This window comes from Ambystoma mexicanum, chromosome 4p (assembly GCF_040938575.1).
Source record: "Ambystoma mexicanum isolate Mex_15411 chromosome 4p, UKY_AmexF1_1, whole genome shotgun sequence".
Classification (NCBI taxonomy): Eukaryota; Metazoa; Chordata; class Amphibia; order Caudata; family Ambystomatidae; genus Ambystoma; species Ambystoma mexicanum.
This window is the reverse complement of record NC_090927.1, coordinates 815625148-815651289: the sequence shown is the minus strand read 5'-3', so window position 1 is coordinate 815651289 and position 26142 is coordinate 815625148. Positions and strand designations below refer to the sequence as shown.

At 46.6% G+C, this 26142-nt stretch overlaps 1 protein-coding gene and 1 pseudogene across 5 annotated transcripts in view; both read right to left on the bottom strand.

Moving 5' to 3' along the window:
- ORC3 (origin recognition complex subunit 3) overlaps positions 1-26142 on the bottom strand; it is an 876882-nt gene that overhangs the window by 578237 nt on the left and 272503 nt on the right. For all 5 annotated transcript variants that reach the window (XM_069606386.1, XM_069606387.1, XM_069606390.1 and 2 more), the window contains one exon: positions 5392-5525. In XM_069606386.1, the coding sequence (XP_069462487.1) occupies positions 5392-5525 (134 nt within the window). The remainder of the gene's footprint in view (positions 1-5391; positions 5526-26142) is intronic.
- On the bottom strand, positions 2974-4831 carry LOC138453820 (casein kinase II subunit alpha pseudogene; annotated as a pseudogene).

Here is a 26142-nt window from a genome sequence, read left to right as displayed (position 1 = left end):
ATACGTAGGAGGAACATCCAGTCCAAAGAACATTACCAGGGGTAAGTAACTTGTTCTTCTCGCTCTCTGTGCCCTGTACCTTAATTTTCGCTCCCGTTTGTCTGCCCTTTTCTCTCCTTTCATCCTCCTTTTTGTCATCTTTCCATACCTCTGCCTCCATTTCTGCCACTTGCTGCCATTTTTCTGCCCCTTTCATCTTCCGATGCCTCCGCCTCAATGCTCTCCACTTTCTGCCTCATTTTTCATATTCCCATGTCTCTGCCTCAGTTTCTCGCCAATTTCTGCTGTTTTTCAGCCCACTTTCCCTCTTTTCTGCCTCCTTTTTTCACCTTCCAGGCCTCTACTGTACCTGGCTCTCTTAGGCGACCTCTGCCCTGCCCTCTTGAACGCCCAGTCGCCTGGCCCCCGTTCCCCTGATTGGGTCCTCCTCAGAGGGAGGTGCTTCTTTACAGTGTCCCCCGGGGAAGCCGCTTCCCGGGCAGCACTCGGCTAAGGACCCCAAGGCAAAAGACAGCTTCCAAAGAAGCAGCTCCGTCCGTGTTCGCCTGGGAAGCCAGTAGCCAGCCATCAACCAGCAGCGACTGACAAGGTAAATGTGGTCTGGGTGGGGAGTACAACAATCACTGTATTTCAAAAATCCCTGACACTCTTCTTATCTACATAATATAGCATTCCAAAATTAGCTAGCTAGTAAATATTATTTCTATCACTGCTGTGTACCAACCTTTAGGTGGTTTTATTTTACTGTTGTGTCCCAGACACAGGCATTCTCCCCCTATCCAGATATTTCAAATCTAGGTGTTTTGCAATTACTGTTGTGCCTCCAATTTAGGAGTTCACCCTCTGGCCAGGTGAAGATTAACCATGCGCCAGATTTAGATAGCATAGTGCATAAGACTATTCTCCATAATTCTATCGAACCAGGGTCTACCAGTACTTGCAAATCCTACACATCTGGAATTCCCTCTGAAGAACAATAGCAAGGAATATTCTAGCACTTATCTGTCGCTAATCCCGACTATCTGGGTATGTCCAAGCAGAAACATCCATCGTGGATCCGATTTAACAGACTGCCGACCGAGGATAGCGCTAGCAGCTGTGCAGTAAGAATATGAGTTTTGGGACCAATCTCCCTGTCACCACCCATCAGTCTTCACCAAACAATCTGACCCATCACGGTACAGAAAGATTCCATGCCCTGGACAGGCACTAGATGCTGAACCGAAACAAGGTCCCCCCCAAAAAACACACAGACAATTAAACACACCACTATGCCAACTCTCGCCTCTGCACCAACAAACATTTAGTACGCAGCTACACCCCTCGAATAATTTGGCCGAGCTGCACACATACTTACACACCTCCACAATCACCTCAACAGTCTTTAGAACGCAGCTATACTCCTCGAATTTGGCCTAGCTGGACACATAACGTTACCCTCAAGCACCAGCACCACCAGAATGCAGATAGCATAGTCCATTGTTCTTACTGCACACATTCTACTGCCCTTACACAGCCACCGCACCACAGTTAGCGCTACTATGCATATACACGTTACCTATTGCACTCTAGCTGCACCTATAACCAGTGTACCCATGCACGTTGTACTACACTACTCTCTACACTGACCTGGACTTCAGTCCCCAAGGGCGTTCAACCCACAGCACTTTGGAATCATAACAATGGTAAAAGGCACTACACAAATGCCAAATAACATAACAGATGGAAAAGCTGTAAAAACGAAAACATTCCCAACAGTTGGTCATGTGGTTAAACCCAGATTAGACATCAGATGTTATGGGTCCTAAATTGCCAATGTATTCACTAGACCTCTTCTGTTCCACTCCTGTGCTCTATTTGTGCTCCTGTGGGACATGTGACTGTGGGTGGGATGTGTCTGGAAATGAATGAAAGGTGGTGCTGTGATATACAAATGGGGAGGGGATGATTGCAGGTAGGGATGTAGCACTAAGGAATTCATGGGGCATGCATGTTGACGTAGGATAGAGAACAGCTTGTGAGGATGTGGCTACAGAGCATTGCTATGCTTGTGTGTGGGCATTGCCGTTAATGGAGAGTGTGGAGATGTTAGTGGGGGAGTGTGGGGCCCGTGTTCGTCAGTGTGGGTGAAAGGATTAGGTCCGTATGGTGGAACAATGGGTGGAGAATTGGACAGAGTATAGGTATATGCAAGTGGGGCGGCCAATAGCGGATTGTGCGAAGAGGCTCATTTATGCCTTTGGATGGGTGGGGTTGTATTCGGTCTGTGGCAGCGGATGCTGGATATAATATAGAGATGTGCATGTAGGGCTGTTGATTTAGGGTGGTTGTGTCCAAGTGAGGAGAAGCAGGGGGTGAATGGTGTAGATGAGCCAACAATGTATAAACTGTCCGATTGGTAATTACTGCTAATCCAGCATGACATTAGTATAGCTAATCCAGTCTTATCAGGTCAGTATTGCAATTCTCTGCCTGCTCCCATTATTATTATTATTATTATTATTTTTTGGATAAATAAAACCAAACCTTTATTTACACCAAAGAATTCCATGACTGGATCTTTCACATCTGGAGGACAGAGGGTGACTTTATACAGAACGGGTTTGCAGGGATGAACACATGTCCCCACCCCCTCCCCATGAGGATTCAAAGTTTATTGGTGAAACCGAGCTGCAAGCCACTGCCAGCGGTTCATGGAGTATTTACAGGGCTGCACAATCCAAAACACAGAATGGCGCTTGGGGAGCCCAGAAGGTTGACGTGATGGCATTGACCTTGAGGTACCAGCTATCTAACTGGCTATATAAAGAATACAAAAATATCCTGAAACCCTGGGACAAACCAACTTAAGTATGACAGGAGAATGTGGCCTGGCAGTCAGCTTCCAGAAAACTATGCTCTGGCAACTATACAAAACAAGAAGCCCCTGCTCTCCAATGTCAACAGGATTTACAGTTAATAAGCTTTAAAAAAAAAAAACACATGCGGGCAAGAAATTGTAGGATTCAGTCATGGAGAGAACATAGGCACTCACTCCACACCAGGAAGGGAAGAGGCAAGCTACATTCTCAGGAGGGGTTGGGGCAGACAGTGTGGGAGTAGAACCATTTCACATTTGCAGGTCACTGCCTGGATCCTGCTGCAGTAGCACCTGCATACACGTTTGGTCAAGTTTTCCCCACTTCCTCTGGGCTTGGCTTCCAAAATAAACCAATAACTTAAAAAAAAAAAAACTGAAGATGCTTTCCTTTAAGCTCCAGAGAAAAATGAAAAACGTATAGTTGGGTGAAAACAGGAGACGGAAAGAACATGACAAAATCCAAACTGCAGGAGGAAGCTGGAAAATGGGGAGGAGGTGGGAGGAGAACATTCTTTGCTCTTGAAGGATTGAAGATATTTCACTTAAATTGAAAAGTAAAGCCTTCTCTTGGAGGCCTTTTCGCTGATCCAGGGGGACAGCTGCAGGCCTATGTGAAAATACAAAAAAAGTTCATGTACAAAAAAAAAAAAAATCATCCTATAATTATTTAAGATATGACAGAACTACTATAAATCCACAAGCAACTGCTCAGGCACGGAGCTTGTGAAGAGTCCCCACTCTACGCTGTGTGAACAGCAAAAGATGCCACCATTACTGTGGTGCACCCGCTGTGGCTGTGACTGGCGTCCCGAGGCTATTTGTGGCAGAGATGACTGGTGATCCTGCAAGAGTTCCCAATGGAGACTGGGTTGGCACTGAAGAAAGTCCTGGCATCATACTGGCATTGCTGACAGGGGTGCCGTCGCTGGGCATGTTGGAGGAACCCATTTGGGCCTGGTTCTTCACAATGGGATAGAAGTAAGGATGATCCATGGCCTCTCTTGCCGTCAGGCGTGCCTGGTGATCATATCAAAGTAGTTTGTCCAGGAAATCAAGGGCTTCCGTACTGACTGGGTGCTGGTTCTCACTATGAACAAAACGCTCCCATCGCTTCCTAGAGTGTCTGCCCAAAATATCATTAAAACGTGGGTCCAGTTCTATGTTGTACTTTTCGATGTAGTCATACAGATCCTCTGCTCCCAAAACCTTGGCTATCCTCACCAACTGATCATAGTTGTCATGTCCATGGAAAAAGGGTTCTTTTTGAAAGATCATGCTGGCGAGCATACATCCCAGGCTCCACATATCCAAGCTGTAATCGTACATCTGATAGTCTACGAGAAGCTCTGGTCCTTTGAAGTACCGAGAGGCCACAAGGATATTGTACTCCTGACCAGGGTGATAAAACTCTGCCAGACCCCAGTCTATTAGCCGCGACTTTCTGTGTTCGGGGTCAATCATGACATGAGGTTTGACGTCTCTGTGCATGATGCCCATGTCATAACTAATCTAGAGCCTAAAGAATCTCATACATGTAGAAGCGGATGTCGTAGTCCGTTAAAGTCTGATACAGCTGCTTAAAGTCTGTGTTGTTTACGTGTTCAAAGACCAGAGTTCGCGTTCGGGACACAGGGTCTTTAACAATATCTGCCAGCGTAATGATGTTGGGGCCACCTCTGAGGTTGTCCTGAATTTTTATTTCTCGCTTGATTTTCTTCTTTTTTACTGGCTTGAGAATTTTAACAACTCGTTGTTTGTAATGTTGATAGATTCAAAAACTTCACTGTATTTGCCGCAGCCCAACTTGCGCACCAGCTGGTAGTCATCCTGGTTTCCCCAATCCACCACATGTGACTCGTAGTGCTGGAGAGATTGGTTGGTTGGCAGAGATGTATGCCCAGTTACAGCTCCCGGTGCAGGGTGAAGGCAGCAGCTGGGATGCACACTTTCCAACTGCCACCTCTCCCCCATCGGCGGCCTCCCATTATTTATTGATCTCCTGCTAATGGATCATTACAGCAGATGCCTCATTCGTGCTAACCGTATCTGGTGCCCATGAATGATAATAGTGACTCATATGGATTCCTGAAGGCTGCCAATACTGCGAACCTTCCTACTTATCGATAATGCAAGTTCTACTCCGTGGCTCTTATTGCGAATACCGTCTGATGATCATGCTTGCTTATCCTGACCGATAACATCATTGTGCTGGGAAGGCCAGTAATGTTGATCACTGGAAAGGGGTCATGGAAAACGCCTCCACGTTTTTAAAGAGCTGTGCTCAGTGCAGATAGCAAGCCTATGGGAACAGGTCGACATCCTACTGTTATCAACTTATTTTCAAAAAGGTCAGGACCACGAATATGAAAATCAGTAGGAGAAAGAATGATATCCATTTGAAAACCATTTCTTTCATGCAGGTAACGGTATGCGTATACTTCCAAAGAAATGATTGGCACACGTCCCACACTTGTTTGGTATTCTCATCACGAAATTGTTCATCTTTTTCACTATTGCAAATGTCTTCTTACCTCATGAAGGAAGGCAGCTGGCGGAGGCTTTCACACTCTGCATGGGATAGTGCCTTGACTCTTGCCTCGACTTTCGATGCGCTACAGCAAAGCACACTCAATGGTTGGGAATGGAAGTGCTCCACCAGAGACAGCTAGAACATAAAACAGTCGAGACAAAGTTTTAGAAGAAATTCAGAAGGGGTGGGGGTTCTACAACCAGAAATTCCTCGCACAGGTGGGACATGCATTCCCATGGCAAAGTATTTCGATAGGTAGGCACATCCAATTACTAAAAATATTATGCATGCAGTGCAATAATAATGCAGTATTTACAAATAAAACAAACAATAACCTGTTAGCAAATAACCTTTTGCGAACAAATTACATTAAGAAAAAGTTTCAGTGGGAGAGTAATCATTCTTTGAGCCTGACCAGATTTTCTGCCATTAAAACTTTATTTTGGAACATTTGTAATATATACTTTAAATGCTTTTCTTAATTGAGACATCTCAAGAGAATTCAAAGCCTTGGTAGTATCACACTCACTCATTCAAGGATCTGCCTTGCACGGAGGCGGTTACTGTCGATTTCAACGAGCACACTTTACATGACAAACATATATGAAGAACGTATTGAAAATGCTTCCCAGATGATTTACCACACGATTTAAATTATCTAGTCTCTGCTCCAGGTGCATAAGAAACACTGGTATGCTATGCAACTTGAACGGTGCACTCAAAATCCTGGATGCGGCGATCCGTCGGGGTGCTCATCAATTGTCCAAACAAAAATAGTCCTTAGTCCGAAACCTAACCTCTATCTGGTCATACCACTTTTAGAAAAACTAACATAAAAATTTGCCAGAGTAGTAGGCTCTTCCACTCAGGCTTCTTCTGGACAAAACTACTTGGGTTGCTCCAAAGTACTATCCATCAGTCTAACGCGAGTTTTTCACAGTTTATCAAAGGAAGGTTTTCAGTCCTCTCTTCAGGTTCCTTATAACAAGTTTTAAGTCTTTACACAAATCCAATGGTTTCAATTCCTTAAAAGGAGAAATGATTCTTGTAGTGTGATTCCAAGAACTTGGACATTGTCATTCAAACTGTTCTTGATTTAGGATTGAGTAATTGAACCCTCCAGGTTCCCTGTTTTCCAATTACTGAAACATTTTCCTTATTTTTCTAGGGCTCCCCAAAGCTCTCGGGCCCTCGGATTGGCTCAACTCAGCAGGGTCTCTCGCCGGCATCTGCCCATGTCCAGCAATCAGGTTTCTCGGGCTTCTGTAACCCTTTTGGCTTCTCCATCTTAATTTAGGATTGAGTAATTGAACCCTGCAGGTTTACTGTTTTCCAAATGTACTTATTTTTCTAGGGCTCCCCAAAGCCCTCAGGCCCTCAGATTGGCTGAACTTAGCAGGGTCTCTTGGGTGTTTGCAGAGTCCAGCAATCGGGTTTCTCGGGCTCCCGTAACCCCTTTGAATTTAACAGCTTATTGTCTCTTTAGTTAAGCCCCTTTTGCTGTCAGATTTGCTTAATTTAGGGATGTAACCATCCATCCCTCTCCCCAGCATTACCTTCTCTGGAGCACTAGCTTCCCTTTGCCTGCCAGGCTCCACAGTTGATACACTTGTCGCACGGAAACCAGAGATTTAATTTCACTGCTGCGGCCTGGTCTCAGAGTTAACAGGCCCCAGGCCCACCAGAGCTGTGTGGTCACGCCACCAAGCGAGACAGTCTCGCTCTCTCCCATGTCTCTGGTTCGGCATTGTCGCCTTTCATAACAGCAGCCTTCTGGCATCTTTCCCTAGTTCTGCTCTACCTCCATGCTACTTCTGGCTCTGCTGTGTAGCACACCTGCACTCCTCCAGGATATTCTCATGTCAGAAGCTCACCTCTGCGCAAGATTCTTCTTGCTCTATTCCAGCTTCCTCGTCTCTATTATTGCTGCTGTGTACCCACAGGCATGTTGATCTCCATCAGCTGTTGACTTCGCGAGGCCAAATATCTGGGACTAATGTTAGTCTGTTGTGTATGCCAATCCACAGCAGTATCAGTCTTTTCTATTCCCACATAGGCAGACACAGTGTTCTTTGTAGGGCGTTCCTGGTAGGAATGGAAGTCCTTGTCTCCTAGAGGAGAGTCACTCCCAGTGAGGTCCTACTTTCCCAGTCACCCAGGCAGGGTCTTGCTTAGCAGGCTCACCTCCCTAGCCTCAAAGGGGATGGCTCCCCCCTGGGAAGAAGGGTTGATTGCCCAGATTCGTCACAGGTTCCTGTGTAGCATAAATCTCCCGCCTAGCATGATATGTTGGATCAATATTCTGGACATGTATCTGACAAAAAGGCAGTCCAAGACCATTCAAGGCCATGGGTCGCTCAGAGTTTAATTTAATTATGCCTTTACTGACATCCATTGCAGTAGTCCAAGCACCAGGGTAACCTGGTCAACACCCGCGTAATCTAAAGTGTAAATGGGTAGCTGCATTTTGCAATCTTTGCATTCGACAGTCAGGAAACATCTTGGAAGGCCCAGATAAACGATATTCACATAATTTTGAAAGGAAACCACAAATGTGAGTCACCTGGCACAAAAATATTTTTCTAAAGAGGCGAAGTGTTTAAAAAAACAGGGGTAGGTGGACGCAGGGAGGGCTGGGGGGGGGCATGGTAAATCAGATCAGATGTCAATCGGGGCTCTAGGTTCTTCACCTTAAAGGATGGTTAAGTGCATATATTGAGCTGAGCGTAGCAAGCATCAAAAGGTTATTCACCAGCTTGCTCATCTAGGAACGTTATTTCTGTTTTGGCTGGATTCATCTTCAGACCACGGGACAACCACAGATGGATGCATGACAAAAGTTCAAAAGGAGAGATAGCTCATGCTGTTCCTTTGTGCTGAACTCAGAATATCAATTATCAACGGCATCATTAGTGACATGAAAGGTACTCATCAGTCAAAGGGGGACTGATGTAAATGTTAAATCAGAGTCCTGAAAACGCAGATCCCTGTTCGACCCTGCAGTGCAGAGGCCACATTTGTAGTTAAATTGTGGAAGGGAGCCCATCTGTTGTCAGCCAGACAGGAATAAACAAATGCAGTCCAGAACTGTAAAGCTAGACCTATTCTCTCAGAGAGACGAGAAGTCGTTCAGGAGACAGATCTAGGAGCACCAGAGCCCGGATCTATGATGTTTCCTCGCAGCAATTTGCCCAAGGCCCATTTATGACAATAAATGAGGGGGGAGAAACCCCTGCAACTCACCCGCATCTACACTTTGTGGTAAAATGTGCTAAACACATATGACCAAAGGTTCCTCAAGCAAACTGGTCTGCAAGAAAATGTGGTAGTTCCCCAGTTTCACCCTGGTTTGCCCTCCATCCAGCCTGTGGGAGGCAGAGGGGCACGTCAAATACTGCTAGTCTCTATAACTAACTGTATTTGTTGCAGCACGACCTTTTCAATAAGCTTAGCCAAAACTGTGCCCTATCAAAAGGATCAGCAGGAGGTTTTTTGAGAAGGGGATTTGCAATCGGGTATTTCAGGCCGTCTGGCACAGAGTCAGCTATCAATGAAACATTCGGTACTTCACAAAGATGGTTTGAAATTACATGAGAGGCTAAAGCTTTAAAACTCTTGGAGGGAAGCAATCACTGGTAGAGCCAGAGTGCTTACTATCTATAAGTTTGGTAAATTTGATTTGATTTAGAAGTTCGAAGTTTGTAAATTCTGTGTTTGGGCTCTAAACAGGTTGTGATCATCATAGATAGCTCTGTCGCAGCACATATGAATCTCTACATAGATTTTTATTATTGTTTCACAGAAAGAAAACATGCACATTGAGATTATTTCTATCCATTCCAACAATGGAGCGGGTAGCCTTGCTCAACACTATAACAGAGCTGAAGTTGGCAGGGGAAGGCAGAGATGAGGTACCTTCAATAGACCACAGCAGAGTTCTAATGCAGATGCTAACAGTAAGCGCAGGCCTATGAAAAGCAGAAAAACTGATTCCAATCTCCCACATTAAAGCTTACTTTGACCCAAAATACCGTTTTTTTTTTCATTAAGAAAACCAGACAATGTATGGTATTTTGTTAGAGGTGCTTGATTAGATCAGGAAAATCAAGTGTCATACTTGCAATGTCACCAAGGGTGACACCTTCTAGTGGTGTGAAAGCCATCATACACTTTTAGAGGCTGCGACAGGAGAAGTAAGGGATGTAGGGACTAAACTTTCCCAACAGTTGGTCATGTGGGTAATGAAGTGATAATGATTGACTCCAGCAGAATCTTACATGTAGGGAGGTATGAGCACTTGAGGCCATTTAGCAGCCCACATTTCAATACAGGTTCTAGTAACCAGGATGCTTCTCTTTGAGATTTACACTCAAGCATTTCTGCATCTCGATTTAGATTTCTTTTTGTCGTTTTAAACTTTATTTTTGAGTTTTACAAATCTTCAATACAAATTCATTAATAGGTAACATTTAACTTAACACCAGTATTAATGTATACAGTAGCATTAATGAAATAACTTAATTCCTAAAAATCACAATTATCTAATAAAGCTAAACAATAGGAATATCAAAACTGCATTACCAACTTCAAACAATTATCATGGTTGAGGATTAAATCGCAACACACTAAGAGAAACAAAGTAAAAAAAAAAAATAAAGAAATAGACAGAACACACAAAAACACACTTATACACAACTAAAATATATGCACATTCACTAGTACTAATTTGAGATCGCAAGCTTTGTTTAGATTTTCCTCGTTTTCCAAAGTTTCAAGATCCGTTTCACCACCATCATCAGAGCCTTGCCAACCCAACACCTATACCGTCTAGTACTATGCACCTTCCCCTGTCAGAAGAATTGCTGAAAAGGGCGTCATAGGGAAGCTTGTAGATGGGATTGCATCTAGCCTGTCTAGTACGTCTCCACAAAATCCCTTTGATCTAGAACAATACCATAACATATGGATCAGTGTCCCTCTCTCATTTCCACATCCCCAGCATGTCTCATTGTCCAATAAATCAAGATTATACATACGTGTTGGGGTCCAATATAGACAAAATATGATTTTTGATGTGTAAGCCTTACATTTAAATCCAACTTACTGCCATAACCTACTCGCTGTACTTTCCTCCATTCTTCCTCTAAAATAGTACATTCTAGGTCTCTCTCCCAAGTACCTTTTAACTTGTCGCATATTTCAATAATGGAATGATCCAAAGGCATTAGGTTACCATAAATAGATACCATGAGCGGTGAAGACTTGAATATGGCACATCCAGAAGGTTCTTTCTCCATTGGGTTTCGGCAACATTCTCAATCTCTGCTGTAATAGTGTTTCTAACTCCTTAAAGCTATGTAATTCTCTTTCCCAGACCAAATTTGCTCTGTAGCTCCATAAAAGATATCAACTGCCCTTCTTGTACGACATCCCCAACTTTCAGAATACCCCTTAATATCCAGCTGTGCCAGCATAACGATTTATTTGCAATTTCCCCCAAAGTGAAGCCTTGTAACGTAAGTAAATATTCTATCTGCATCGGTCAGCCAAGAAATAAGGGTTGCACGTGCCACATGTATAGTGCTAATCTATTGAAAATCATGGGTATTCTCCCCATTGACGTGGTCTAGTTTAAGTGGATAAAGAACACCTCTCAATTGTCAACCAAACTGGTTCTTGCATATTTGCAGGAGCCATATTGTGAGCAGCCTTCTTCAATATAAACCCCCTTTGATATTTAATAAGATCTGGTTAACCAAAACCACCCTCCTTTAAACTGTGTATCGTAATATAGCTAAGAAATGTTGCTTTCTTCTTTTCATCCCATATAAAGTTTTGAAAAATGTGACCAATTTTATTTAACAGTTTTTTAGTGAAGCGTAAAGGAAGTGTTTGAATAAAGTATAACACTTTCGGTAACAGAGTCATCTTTATCACAATGACCCTGGCCCAGATTCCTAAAGTTAAACGTTCCCATTTCCTAACACCTCATTAATTCCCCCACTTTAAACTCCATAATTTTCTTTAGATCTCTGATGATAGATTCCCAAATATTTAGACCATTTACCGTTCCATCCTGCAAAGTCACCCTGGCTACACGCCTCAGAGAGCGGAAAAAAACTCAGATTTATCCCAGTTGACTTTATGCCCTGAAAGTTTGCCCACCATTTCAAATGCATTTTTCCAAATGGTACTCCCCTCCTCCGGATTTGATAGTATAAATACAATATCATCGGCATATGATAGTACTTTAATCTCTTTATCTCCGAATTTAAATCCTCTAATTCCTTGTTCCCTAGGTATATATGCATTAAACTGCTCTAAAGCAATATTAAATAAGAATGGTGACAATCGGCATCCCGGTCTTGTGCCCCATTCAAGTGTAAATAATTCAGAAGCTTCATTATTCACCCAGATCATTGCCATTGCAGCACTGTGTAGGCATCTAATTGCAATCAAAAACTGGGCACCAAACCCCATCTTCTGCATGGAATGTCCAGTTGACTATCAAATGCCTTTCCAGCATCCATGAAGACTAGCACTGTATCTAGATTTACTGTTACGCTCACCTGGCTCCCACAGGGGCTTCGATCGGACCCGGACAGTTGCGGCCTCCTCCAACGTGAAGCGTAGTGCAGAGATGACAGACTGGACTGGACCGCCTAATCTCGTCTGCTTGACCGGTAAAAGTATTCTCCTGCAAGTGGAGAAAGGGATTTAGCCACCCGTGGATTCTAGTAATGGCACCCCACTGTTCTCCCCACTAATCACCTCTGATATTCACTTTCAGTAATCTCACCTTGTTTTTAAATGATGAGCTCTCCATCCTACGTGGAATTCAGTGGCACGTAGATACCAGTTACTTCACTGGTTCGAAGGCGTTGGAAGAGTTCCGGATGAATATTGACTCTGAGGTTCCTGGCGAGAACCCGTAAGTATAAAGTTCAAAGAGTTCAATCTTTCCAATGTTCACTCTTGTACCATTCCCTTCTTGTGTTGCAGCTGGGTCCAAGAGAAGATTGTCTTGTGGCAGCTGATGGCGTTCAGGTAAGAGTCTGTATTACCCAACACTGTCCGGTAAGATGCGTGTATTTAACTTGTTGTTTTCTCTCTCCTCAGGTGCGGCGTAAGAAGTTGCAGGTTGTTAAAGAATAATGCCTCCGGTGGTAAATCAGGTACGTCTATGGTGGTAAAAAGAGACTGTATTTGTTGGCTCTCTCGGCTCACCTTATGTTTCTTTTGTCCCCTAGATGCTGGAGTTCGGCGAAGAAAATGATGGAGGCAGCGCCGGATCGAAAAATGCTGTGAGGGCTGGTGAGTATGGCGCGGCGCTGGAGCTGGCGATGCGACTCGTGCAGAATAATGTCCTTTTCAAGTTCGAAGACGTGATAGATCCGGAATCAGGTAAGGATTGAAATAATGTCTGTGTTCTAACCTTTCCTTCTTTCCTCTTTTGCTAGGAGCGCTGGATTCGAGACGGGCGTGGCTGAAGACTGGATGCTGACTGCAGGCACGGTGAGCGTTATGCTGCTGGATGCAGAATAACGCGAGGCATGTGCTGCTGTTCGGGCGTGGTTTAAATAGCCTTTAAAGTAGTCCCAGGTAAGAAGTTCCCTCAGAACCACGCCCGAGTAAAAAATAGTCCCTGAAGCAAAGTAGTCCCATTCTGGCCTCATGTTGGCTTGACATCATTGCAGCATGGTCTGCATGAGGTAAGTAATGTACATGAGCCTGGCGCCTATGGCGCCAGGACTGATTTCCTCTATGAGCCTGGCGCCAATGGCGCCAGGACTGTACCCAGACGGCCCCTAGTCGGGGCTGCTGGGCTTTTAGTAAGCACTTGGATGCCTGCTCCCGGGGCTGATGGGCTTGGTCCGGATGCCCGGGGGTAGGCATCATGACATTTACATCCTTGCAAAGCCCCATTATGTTAATGATGGTCCTAATGTCGTAATATCCGAACCTGCCCCTCATAAATCTGACCTGAGATGTATGGATTAAATATGTAGTCTATTTGTTGATACTTTAAAAAATATTTTAACATCTACATTAATTTAACATCTGCATTAAGTAATGAGATCGGCCTGTAATTTCCACATTTCTAATGGTCTTTGCCTGGTTTCAGAATTAATGTTTGCCAACCTGCCAAGGGGGTCTAGAGTGATGAACCTTTGCATTACAGACTGCTGGGCTGACCCTCGCCCGCAAATACAGCCCCCCCCTGGAGCGCTGGTGCCCTCCCTTGAAGACATATCCCCGCAGGGGGGGGGAACTGGGACTAAGGGTGCTTCCTCTGCTGAAGCCATATATACTGGGAGCGATAGGTCAAAGCCGCCTGGACTTTAAGGAGCTCCCCCAACCCCGCCCCATCAACAACACTTACCTCTGCACGTCCACAAAGCTATAAAGAGTCCTTGAGAAGCACACAGGTCATATTGAAGGTTGCTTGGCGCCCCTGCCACGCCCACCAGGGTGCTGCCACCACAATTCATCCACGGAACGTCTTAAAATACGACCCCCTTCGCCACCCACTCTGACCATACTGCTCTCACCCTACCCTGTGGGTGCACTCCCCCCTGGCAGAGGCAGTCACCCATATTGCCAGGCTTTGAAAACCCCAACGCCGGAATCGGCTGCGCTCTGCCACTCTCACAGGAGGTCCTCTTGTCCTAGTCACCAACAAACCTGCCCAGTGAAACGCCCACCCCCCCAACCCCCATCACTGTAATGTCTAACAGATTGCGGGGGGCCAACAAGGTCAGAGCGATGGACAAGTTTGCCAAGGCAGCGCCCAGGCCAGAGCAGGGCCCCTCCGACGCAGGACATAAAGAGGTGGACATACCGTCTGATTCCCCTCAGCCCGACCTAACAATGATGGAATCCATGGCAAAGAACTTCACAGCCCTTCATGAGAAACTAGACGATATCAACGCAAATGTGGCCTTGCTGAAATCCAAACTAGACCAACATGGGGCCAGAATCACCGAGGCAGAAAACAGAATCGGAACCAATGAGGACAGTGTCCAGGCCCTACAAAATACGGTCACGGAGCTTGTGCGCGACATGAAGCAGGTCAAAGCCAAGTGGGATGACCTAGAATCGAGGTCTCGAAGAAACAACATTCGCATAGTGGGGGTTCCCGAATCAGCGCTCAAGGGACGAATGGAACTCGCGGTTGAACAACTGCTCAAAGATCTCCTGGACAATCCTGTGTTGTCACCGTTCTTCACTGTTGAAGCTCACCGCACACTGGAACCCCGCCCCAAGCCGGGTGATTTCCCCCAGGCCGATAATAGCGAAACTCTTAAGCTACAAAGACCGAGACCTCATACTCCGCTCGGCTAGGGAAAAAGTAGAACTAAGACTAGACTCACAAACCATTAGAATATTCCTGGACTTCTCTGTGGGGGTACAGATGGAGCGACGGCAATTTGGGCGGGTGAAAAAAATGCTAAGAGAAAGAAAAATTGAGTATGCAATGCTTTTTCCTGCTCGCCTGAAATTCAATCAACGCAACAAACTCTATTTCTTCACGGTTCCAGACGAGGCAATAATATTCATTGAGGCACACATCCCGCAAACGAACCGATGAAAGACATTATGGACAATGATTAAGGCGAATGTCCCCGCAACTCTCACGCTGGTCTGCCTCCTGGATGCGACCCGCTGTCCTCCCCTCCCGGTTGTTCACAATGTTCCCTCTGATCCATGGCACTTTAGCCAGCGGTGCCCCTGTGCCCCTATGCCACCACCTCATGAGCACCACCAACGGAAGGGGAGAACATTCTTGGATCTGCTTACTTAGCCTCCCACGCCGTATTGAAACCCCGGCAGGATGGCCTCACCTTTGTGCACCATGCTGGGGCCTCATCTGATCAGATCTCGACTCTCAAAGATTAGTTTGTTTTTTGTAACCTAATGTATCATCAGCCGTTTCAAGATAAATGATGTTTCATCATAATGGTATTAACGAATAGTGGTCACACTGCAGTGGCAGCCCCCTCTGCAGCTGCAATGCCTTCTAAGGCGGAGTTTTTGAGTTTAAGCCCCCGTTGGGCTATCGGTCAAGCGCTCCAGAGTTGGTGATGGTACGTCACTGTCAGCTATCTGGGTGGGATATATCACACTGCTAGTTGGAATTGGGCGGTGAGTGGGGGGGGGGGTGGTATGTTGGGGAATGTTACATAAAAACTGTCAGGAAAGAGGTGACAAGTGTTTCAAGGCGCAACGAGACAAGGGAGGGGAACAGAGGGAAGACAGAGACAACGATCTTACTAGACCAAGTGACATTGATATCGTGCAGGTGCAGGGAGGGGGGGAGGGGAAAAGTGCAAGAGGGAAGGGGGAGTGCAGTACATAGGCTAAACAGTAAATAAATAAAAACAATAATAAGAACAATAAATAAGTGCGGCCAGCTGGTGGCAGGTGGATGGGTAAGTGCAGACATCAGGTGTCAAGGGCTGATAGGGGGCTGTAGGGATACAGAAACAGACTCAGAGTGCAAGTGTTGCCAGGGGGGCAGTGCAGGTGTGCAACTGGCGGGGGCGGGACCTGGGCCCTAGAACAGAGGGTAGCCAGGTGACCAGTGCAGTTACTGTTTCAGCCAGGAGTTCAGCGGGGGAGAGGAGGAGAGAAAGCAGAAGCAAAGAGGAAGGTTTTGAGGTGCTTCTGGAACCGGAGAGGATGCCCCTCAATTTTCAGAGAGGCAGGGAGAACAGGGGAAAGGCAGACAAGGAGGGAGGAGAGGTGGCCGAAGAAGGGCCAGAGAAAGAGAAGGGAGTAGAGGAAGGAGGGGGAGAGGAAGAGAGAGAGGACAGGATGTCCTGAGTTTTAGAGATGAAATGAGAAGCCAGAGCTGTGCAGAGGGCCCGGGAGGGGACGGGAGAGGTAGAGACGGCAGCAGAATTGGCCAGATCCTTGCAGATTTTTAAGAGTTCAGCTGAATTGTTAGATGCCGATGAGAAGCGGCTTGGACGTGAGCTCTCTTCTTGCTGCGGACAGAGAGCCGGTACTGCCTTTGGAGCAGACGGCAGGCCAGTTTGTCAGAGAATGTACCGGAAGCACGCCATTTCCTATCAGCCACACTGCACTTGCGTTTGAGGGTGACTAGGTCCGAGTTGTACCAGGAGCTGCACTTGGCTTTGGGCAAGGACATCAAGAGTATCAGATATCGCAGAGTGGAGAAAGGGCTGTGTCAGGGTGTGAGAGTCAACCAAAGGGGGAGAGGGGTGAGAAAATGGCGGCGAAAGCCTCAACTGACACACGCTTCATGGGTGCGATAACCGAGAAGGTGGGTGGCAGTTTTGGAGGTGGCTCGGCCTGAGGGGTAGAGAGGGTGAGCTGGGAGGAAAGGAGAAAGCAATCACTCCAGGAGAGAGGAGTGGTGAGAGGGATCGAAAGGGAAAGGTCTGAAGCGATCAGTACATCCAGAGTGTGCCCATGAAGAGTTGAGTCAGGCCAGAGGGGAGAATAGAGAGTGAGAGAGAGTCGCAGAGGTCAAGAAAGAGGCCAGAGGAAGGACAGGAAGCATCCAGGTGGATGTTCAAGTGGAGTTGAGTGCTCAAGACCAGGAGGGAAGAGGAGAGGTCCGCCCACTCAGAGGAAGGAGGAGATCTGACCAAGTGGTTGATAGATGGTAGTCACAGTAAGGGAATGGCCAGGAGAGAGAGCATGCAGACGAGGCATTTAAAAGAGAAGGTCTGCATAGGAATGACAGAGGCAGGGATCCACTCAGGGAAGATCAGGGCTACACCCCCACCGGAACGGTTGGATCTGAGCGCAGAGAGGATCTTGTAGCCATCAGGGAGGAGAGTGTCAAAGCTTGTGACAGAGCTGGCCGTGAACTATGTCTCGATGAGCCTGAGGACACCAAGGCCAAGTTATTCCAGGAGACAGCAGATGTCAGAGGAGTGTTTGACAGCAGAGCGAGAGTTAAGAGTGGCAATATGGAGAAGGTTGCCGTCTTTCAAGGACGGCAACCTTCTCCATATTGCCACTCTTAACTCTCGCTCTGCTGTCAAATCCTTGAGACTTCCGGGAAGGGGTACAAATCCGAGGTACACCCTGCAGAGATGTAGAAGAAGCTCGAGGGGTGGGGGGCAGAAGAGGAAGGAGAACAGGGCAATGTAGCCAGGGAGGAGACAGTAGGGGGAGGCAAGGAAGCTGTGGGCGGGGGAGAGAAGGGACAGCAGAAGAGGAAAGGAAATTGATGAGGCGCAGGAAGCTTCTATCAAAGAAGAGAAGGTTGGCCTGAGGGCCTTGGACCAAGACGGTACCATTCAGGTAAACATTAATGATGACCTTAAAGGAGTGCAAGGGGGCCAGGAGGGCCTGCCACTGGGTGCCAACATTAATGGGAGAAGAAGAGAAAGGAGAAAGCACAGAAACCATATGAAGAGTCCATAGGTATGGCAAGGGAACGACGAAAAGGATGTCTGTGAGGGTTTGCTTGGAGGAGGTGCTGGTATAGGTGTCAGCGATGCAGAGGCCTGGGTTGGAGACCAGGATGTCCTTTTTAAACTTCTTCCTACCAGATTTAGTCAGGAGAGCAGGATAGTCGATAGAGAAGCAGTTAGAAAAGATAGGAGCTACAGAGAGCACCATAGAGTAGGTAGGGAGAGGAGAGAAGAAGAGGGAGGGGGCGGGAAGGACACAGGGAGGGGTGCAAGCAGAGGAGACCGTGAGAGATGAGACACTAGTAGACAATTTGGACAAGACGACCGGAGCTCAGATAATGGTAGAAAAGTTCACTAGATGAATGATGTGCTAAGAAGGCAAAACCACAGAACGGCGCTACTTTCACAGTGTAATATTAAAATACTTTCACAATGCAATTTAAATACCAGAGAAAAACAAACCTAAGTCTGAGAGTCCTGTATAGTGGGAAAAAAGGCCTAGGTTTCACAATGCAATTTTAAATATCGGAGAAAAACACACCTAGGTCTGTGAACTGCTATGTGGCCAGGTTTACAGGGTAGAGTGAAGGCTCAAAGCCTGACAAGGGCCACTCCTACCTTACTTAGTCGCTGCTGGTTGACCGCTGGCAACTGGCTTCCCCTGCTGACACCATCAGGATCCTCAGATGTAGGAGCCTCCCTTTGCCTTGGGGCCCTTTGTGATGCTGGAAATGCATCCGAGGGACAGGGACTCCATATCCTTGTCCTTTACTGCTTTTTATTGTGTGTTCTTTCGTGTTATCCGCACAGGAGTTCATGGGGGACTCCTGGCGGTGCAGCTCTCTTTTGGTTTTGGTGAACAGACCCATGGGATACCCTTATGGCACCCATGGGTGGGGGTACAACCCTGTGCCCCTAATGTATGTTTTTGGGCATATGTGTGTGGCCCACAGAGCAGGGTAGGGGTTGGTGGCAGCTCCGTGCTGAATTGACTGGTGCCCTGAGCGTCCTCCATTTTGGGATGCCCAGGCCCTGTCATTGGAATCAGTAGATTCCTGATGGAGACAAATGGCCTCCGTGGCCTCTTGCCTTCCATCGCCTGTTACCTTGATCTTCCTGAAGTCCCGGGAAGCCCTGACTCTGTCCCTTACCCCTGACTGGCTGTTGGGTGGAAGTTCCATATATGGTAGTGTGGGGAAGTGCCGACCAGACTGGCTGGAGCCTTCCCAACGACCGTATGTTGTGGTTACGCCTGTGGGTGGGACCTGGGTGAATGGAGTGTGTGACGAATATGCACTGCTTGTTGTGGATGCCTAGATTCTGGTGTTTGACACAATGCTGAGACAGCCCTGCCCGAAACTGGTATGAATGCAGCGTGGAGTGTTGAATGACGGGGTACTTGTCCCAATACACATAACTTGTTGTGAGCGTCTGGAGAGAAGTGAATGGCTGGAATGCACTATGCACCTGATTGGCTGCCAGCATGAATGAATGCCCTTCGCAGTAATTGGATGCTTGAGTATGACCCAGCGGAATGAATGGGAGATCAACAGTATATCTGGGGGCCTCTCACTGCTAGGGGTCGTGTTCAGAAGCTGAAGTCCACTACGACGAGTAACTGAAGTAAACCTGAAGCTTAACCTTGAAGCCCTGCTGCAATAGAAGAATTGCTGTTGCCCTTCTTCATCAATCTGAAAGCTGCTGTGTCTCCAAGGACTGACCCAGAGAGGACCTGGTAAGGTGCCCTCTTCCCGAGCTACGAGGGACCATTGTGCACCAGCTGATCTTTGACAAAGCTCCCTGGTAGACAGACCTACGACAGGCTGCCGACCGGAGACGGGGACTGCCGCAGAATCCCAAAGAGAGCCGCCGTGCTCCCGTTGCCTAAGAACTTTTGATTCACAGACGCGCTCGTCCGCACCGCCGTCTGCCTTATCCCACTGGAGAAGGCCAGGCCGTTGACGCGCCGAGGAGCATCTGCCGGTGGGTTTCCCACCACCCAAAGACCACAGAGATGCCGACAACTCGACGCCCTTGTTGGGCCACAGTTCTTCAAACTCTTTGCGGTCCAGAACTATCGACAACGAGGTGCCCCGCACGCCTCTTCCTTGCAGGACGTTTACGCTTCCCCGTCGACTAGCACCGCTAGGAAAGAAGCTGCCACTTCACCGCTGTAGTTCACCCTTTTCTCTGTCGGACATTCGACGACCCGTGACTCCTGGCTTAAACGGAGGGCACTCAAGAAGGGCCAATGCTTTCCCCAGCGAGGAACGCTACAACGCCAGGTACTTTGGGGTTGCAGAACTATTGGAAAGTCTTGTGTGAACAATATATGGACTGAGCTTGTGATATATATTTATTCTACAGGTTGCCCAGGTGGGGGGGGATCTCCACACAGAACTGTGTCTAAGTATCGGGGACAGTATTCTGCCAATTGTTCTAACCAACTGCTTTCCTCTTATATCTATTGTTGGTTTCCGTTACAAACTGATTTGTGTGCCATTTAACCATACAGTTGATGCACTTTAAAGAGATCTAATAGCAATTGTGGTACCACGTAGAACTGTAGATTTGCCATTATAGATAACCGAGTACAAAGTGAGTTATCGTGATATTGTACATAACCTTGAATATTAATTATATAAAGAGTGTTTTAACTAATACAGTGTGCGGACATTCATTTGTGGGTGCTTGGGGACTACACTGTACTTAGGAACCAGCCTGCATCACCTCCTGAGAAGCTAGGCCTCGATTGCTCGACCACGCACCAATAATAGAGAATCTTGGCTGGGATCCTCTGTGCCTCTCCTCTGCCATAGAGAGCGGAAGTACAAACTCCCCCGCCCCCCTCCAGTCTTTACACCCTTCGCCGCAGGGGCTGCTTGGCAGAGGACTGCCCTGGGAAGGAGGGTTAAAGCACTGAAGTGGCCATTCAGGGGAGGTGGCAGGGAGAAGGAATCAGGAAGTTAACAAACAGGTTGGATAGCGGGACAAAGCACGGGGCAGGCAGGCAACCTATTTTAAAATATACTCTGAAACAGAGGCCCAGTAGGGCCAGGAACAACACCACTCACCAGGGGAGTTGGTAGGTCTGGAAAAGACCTGGGGCTACGCTGATGACGGAACTGTTGGGACTGGGGGCTAGCTAGTATTTTGGCTGTAGCTCCTGAGATTCTATACGGGGCTACAACCAAAAGATCAGGGGATATAGCCCCGTTAGCCCCCCCCCTAGCAACGCCCCTGCCACTCACCCGTGGAGGATGGCAGATGGAAGGGTGAGCGCGGCACACAGCTGAGGGTTAAGCCAACATGGTGGAACGAAGTGGCCAATCAGGGGAGGTGGGAGGGCTGCCAGGAGGGGAGAGAGAAGGAATCAGGAAGCCAACAAATGGGTCGAGGAGCAGGGCACAGCGCGGGGTATGCAGGCAAAAAATCTTTTTAAATATACTCTGAAACAGGGGCCCAGTAGGCGCATACACATTTTGTTCTAACATATTCAGTTTCAATGTCCCTTCTATTACAACCACCTTTTCGCTCAAATTGACCCTCCAACCATTTTCTGATCTAAGATCTCATTCCTTCCCTTAACGATCACCCAAGACCAATATAGGAGTGGCACTGTCTAAAATTCGTAAACGCACAACAATGTAGATTGTCCCAATTGAATGAATCTAGCGTTAGAAAAGATATGACCTGTGTTCTTTTCCGAAAATGCTTACAAGTTCAATATCCATCATGAATAGCTGTTGATGTTATACTCTGTTTAAGGTAAGTAAATAAAAACAACTCCAGTTCCTTAGAAGTTTTCTTCCTTTTCTTCTTTCCCTGCAATCCCAATGTCTGCGCTCTCCAGCAAGTTATGGGAACAAAGCAAAAGTACTTCAGCACTTGCAGAAACTGGTACCAGGGCACGCTCTGTGGCAAGCAAGCGTAAGTATCTGGTTACACGCGACAACCAGGGCAGTGTGGGAGAAAGATGCAAGCCCTAGATGCAGACACGTGCATGCCAGTTCAGCGGCCGTTTACAATGTAGTGCCCATGGGACGCGTTCAGGTCATACATGAAAGTCAGCAAGCCACCACTCTGGTTGTCTGCCTGCCAAAACCTTGTTTGTTCTTTAAACGAGAACTCCAGGCCCCAAAGGCAACCATCTAACCAGTACGAGGGGTCTGGGATTAGTCGGGAGAAAATTCCTCTTCATATGTATTGACACACATGCTTCTAAATGGTGGTCCTCTAGCCGAATGTGCGCCAAATAGATTAAAGTTGGATATAACAAATCGTTTTAGATTTTTTTTTATGAGGAACACGGACTAGAAAATATAGATCACTTTCTTCAGCACGAGTAAACGCCCCTGCACAATTCAATTAAGTATGCGAAAGAAATAATGTGCCATTATTGCAGACGTCGCATTAGCTGATGAAGCGTGGCTGCGCTGTTTAAATTGGTTTAAATTTAGATCTTTTATACAGCACAGCATCACCACCCTTTAGCTGGCAGTGCCCAGACAACTATGCTAATGTTTCACTTCACTTTGATATCGCCTCCCTCTGTTCTATACGTTAAATATCTATACTACTCCTGTTCAGAGGTGTTGCTTAATGACGAGCAAGCATGTCTTTCGAATGGTCTAGGACCTGGTTTAGTAAAGTGTAGTTTCAACCTTAGTGCTCACAAGTACATACTTGTAGAAAAATCCATGTACAGAAAGTTAAGGCACGCTTAAAAAAAATAATAATGTATATGCATGCAAGTGCAGGCATCAATCAATATAAGCAACTGGTTTTACAGCAATGAGGCAAAAAGAAAGCACATGTAAAATGCATGTTTTCTGGAGTTGTGATTGTATTTCAAGTGGTTTTACATTGTTGCACATCCGCTGTAATTGCTTCTGGTCTGCAACCCATTCCCAATGCACACCTAGAAGAGCCCCAAATGACGTAGCAACTAAGGACACAGTCAACTCGAACTGGTCGTAGCCACTTTCCTAAATGAATAAGAATGAAAAGAAGTTGCCAAACAAACTCTTTGAAAAAGGTTTGAAAAGGAAAGATGGCTGTGGATCTTTGGTAAGTAAGGTAAGAACGTGGACCAGGGCTGAACAGTGAAAAGGCTGATAGAAAAGCAAAGTGTTCGAAAAATGGTGTAAGATGGCGTCCAGAAGGGGCGTTAGAGGCGTTTAGAATAGAGGACAGAAAAAAGAGCCGGATAGATAAAAACCAACACTCAGATTCAAGAGTTCTAGAATTGAGTGCATTTAGACCATCCAGTGTTGGATAAGCAATATGTAGCCTAAGCTAACTCCCAATGTGGAAAAAGGGCATTGTGAGGAACCCCCGGATGTCATCACTTCTTCCCCAAGGGGAGCCCTTCCCATGAGGCCAGGGAAGGGAGGCTGCTACCCGATTGTCCCCCTGCGGGTAGTACTCAGCGGGTGGATCGCATGGGGAGGGAAGCCCCCTATGGGATGAATGATGACCTAGGGAGGACCTGGTTTTTCTTATACCTCTAATATAGGAAGTACTGAGCCAAGAAAGAAGTACTACCCTAAAGAGACTGGTCTGTTTAGTACTGGTCTTTAGTACTACCACCCAAGTAGAGTCCCCCCTTCACAATAACAAAACGAAGAAGAGCTCTGTTGACTACAGAGACACGTGTATGCTCAGTCCTGGGACGAGGAAGAGCAAGGAATACCCTAGTAGTGGCTCCCAACTTTGTGACAGAATCTTTAGTTTGTTTGAGGCAGGGAAACCCCCCCCCTTAGACAATGGGGACAGGCAAGGATTTCCTTTCCATTTTGGTTTAAATACATATGGTGTTGGGGGGAGAATATGGCCTGGTTGACACAAAATGGGGGACCCTAGAGTTTATAAAATCCACTGACCAGAACCCCAATTCTTTTAGCAATGAGTCAAAAGGATTAGTTCTTCCGAATTTGACTGAATCTTTCTCTTCAAACGGGAAACCGTCTAATCCCTAAAAACCTGAGCCCTACCTTGGGGCTGACGTTCCAGCCTCTAACCTTGCAGGATATTCTGCTGAGAAGAGAAACAGTGGAAGGGAATAGTTATCAACGTTTCCCCCCCGAAAATATATGTTTCATAGCAGGGATAAGATCATAATCTCCTTAGATATTCATCTACATCGTTTTATAGGTTCTACCATTTATGGGACACCTGTTAGGAAATAATTTCGTAAAAAGCAGGTGAAGATATTATCACTCCCATCTTCTGGACACGAAATTAAATTCATAATTTTTCATCTAAAACTACTCCGATAAATAGGGGCGAGTTGGTCTGCTACTTAAGGTATGACGCCCTATGGGAGACCTCTGCCGGTAAAGCCTATGAAGAGAGCGGTAGAGACTGTCCCAGGGAACCATTTAGCAGGGATATAACTCCAGAAAATCTTCCCCATTACCATGTTTGGGAGAGCGGGTCTGACTTTTGTCCCGAAGACAAAGAATCTGGCCTCTCATTGGAGAGTACGGATTTATTTAATTTCCTAGAGCACCAGGGAACCCACTTTCCTAGAAAAATAGAAGGGTTTGAATCACCCTAACGACTGAAAGAAAAACTTTGATCAGTTTCCCAAGTTGGTAGAATAAGTAGTACACCCATCAGGGGAAAAGGAAAAGACGAAGAACCAGTATCTTCCTCAGGGACGTTGAGCAAGCCCCCATAAATTATTCCAAGGAGATGTGGGGACAAATTAAAGGGAACCACTCCATAGTTTTGGTCTCTCCTTCCATCTCTCCAATCAACCACAGTTTCCACGAGGGTCAGGAAAATTGTGAGGAAGTAGCCCAACCATTTTCAAGCCTCGTCCAAGAGAACCAGGGAAATTTCTGTTGCCCAAAGTTATCTGGGTTCAAGTTCATTTCCATAAAACAATTGCCCCGGAGAAATCAAAGCAGCAAAAAAGATCAATACTCTCACTACGGAGTCTGACATATCTGTCCCTGTAGAAAAATCAGTTAATCTCAAAGGCACACAATATCAAATAAAATAACAGGACCCCTGCTTTAGAAAACGAAATAATGTATATTTCTTCCCTTCCATCAGTGAAACTGTTAGGGGAACCCAAAAGAGGGTCCGATAACAATTATCCTTTAAAAGTAAATGGTTTGCTGACCTTACCGCTCACTCAAGGCAACATTCAAGATCAGGCAGAGGTTGTGTACATTTTTCAGCCATCTATATGCAATCCGGAGAGAGGGTTGAAACAGAGAATTGTCCAAACATATACCCCTATGGACACCTGGGAAGAGGACACATTTAAACCAATCACCCCTATGTGGACCTGGGGTGAAGACAAAATACCCCCATGTATCCTCAGATGGGGAAGCCGTTGGCATTAGTGGAAGGGTATGTGACGAATCCCCGGATGTCATCACTTCTGCCGTAGGTAGAGCCCCTTCCCATGAGGCCAGGGAGGTGAGGTCGCTACTCGACAGTCCCCCTGGGGGTGGTACTCAGTGGGTGAATCTCGGGGCGAGGGAAGCCCCCTATGGGATTAGTGATGACCTGGGGAGAACATGGTGTCCAATAGCCCACCTTACCCTAGCCTAACCATCCTCACCAACCCACACCAGTACCATTCCTCCTGTTCCTATATTTTTTTCTTATACATCTAATATAGGAAGTATGGAGATGAGAAAGAATAAGGACTACACAAGTAGAGTTCTCCTTCACAACAAGATGAAGAACAGCTTTGTTGACTCGGCAGAGACGGGCCCGTTTGGCACTGGGATGAGGAAGAATAAGGACTACCCTGAGTAGAGTCTCCCTTCACAATACCAAGACGAGGAAGAGCTCTGTTGACTCCTGGGAAACTTATCCAATTAATACTGTGATGAGGAAGAAGCGCAAAGTACTAAGGAGTACCCTGCGTAACCAAAGTGAGTGGACTAGACATTCCGATATAGCCAATTCTGTTAGTGAGATAAAAAGGGAAGAAGGACTTCGCAAAGGAGGCAGACCTCGCTGGAGGAAACACAAGAGCCAGTTCTGTGTGTGCAAGAAAGAAGCTCAGGATCCACTAAAGAAGCCGAAAGCTCTGCAGTTGGTCCCCGGCGACAAGAGGGGACGGCGGAGCAGGCTCCAGAACTGCTACCAGGAAGATGATCAGTGGTGCGGAGCCGCCGCAGACTGAGCGAAGCTCAAGCATGCCCCACAGCAGACAGCAGGCAGCCACGAGGCTCTGAGACCACCGCACACCAAGAGAGAAGGTACGCGGGTGGTGGGGTATGCACTGGGGCTCCCACCAAGTCATTAAGAGACTGGGAAAACCAGCAATACCATGAATATATGGTCTGGGACACTGACATAAAAGAAAGAAAATGCATGTCTGGGAC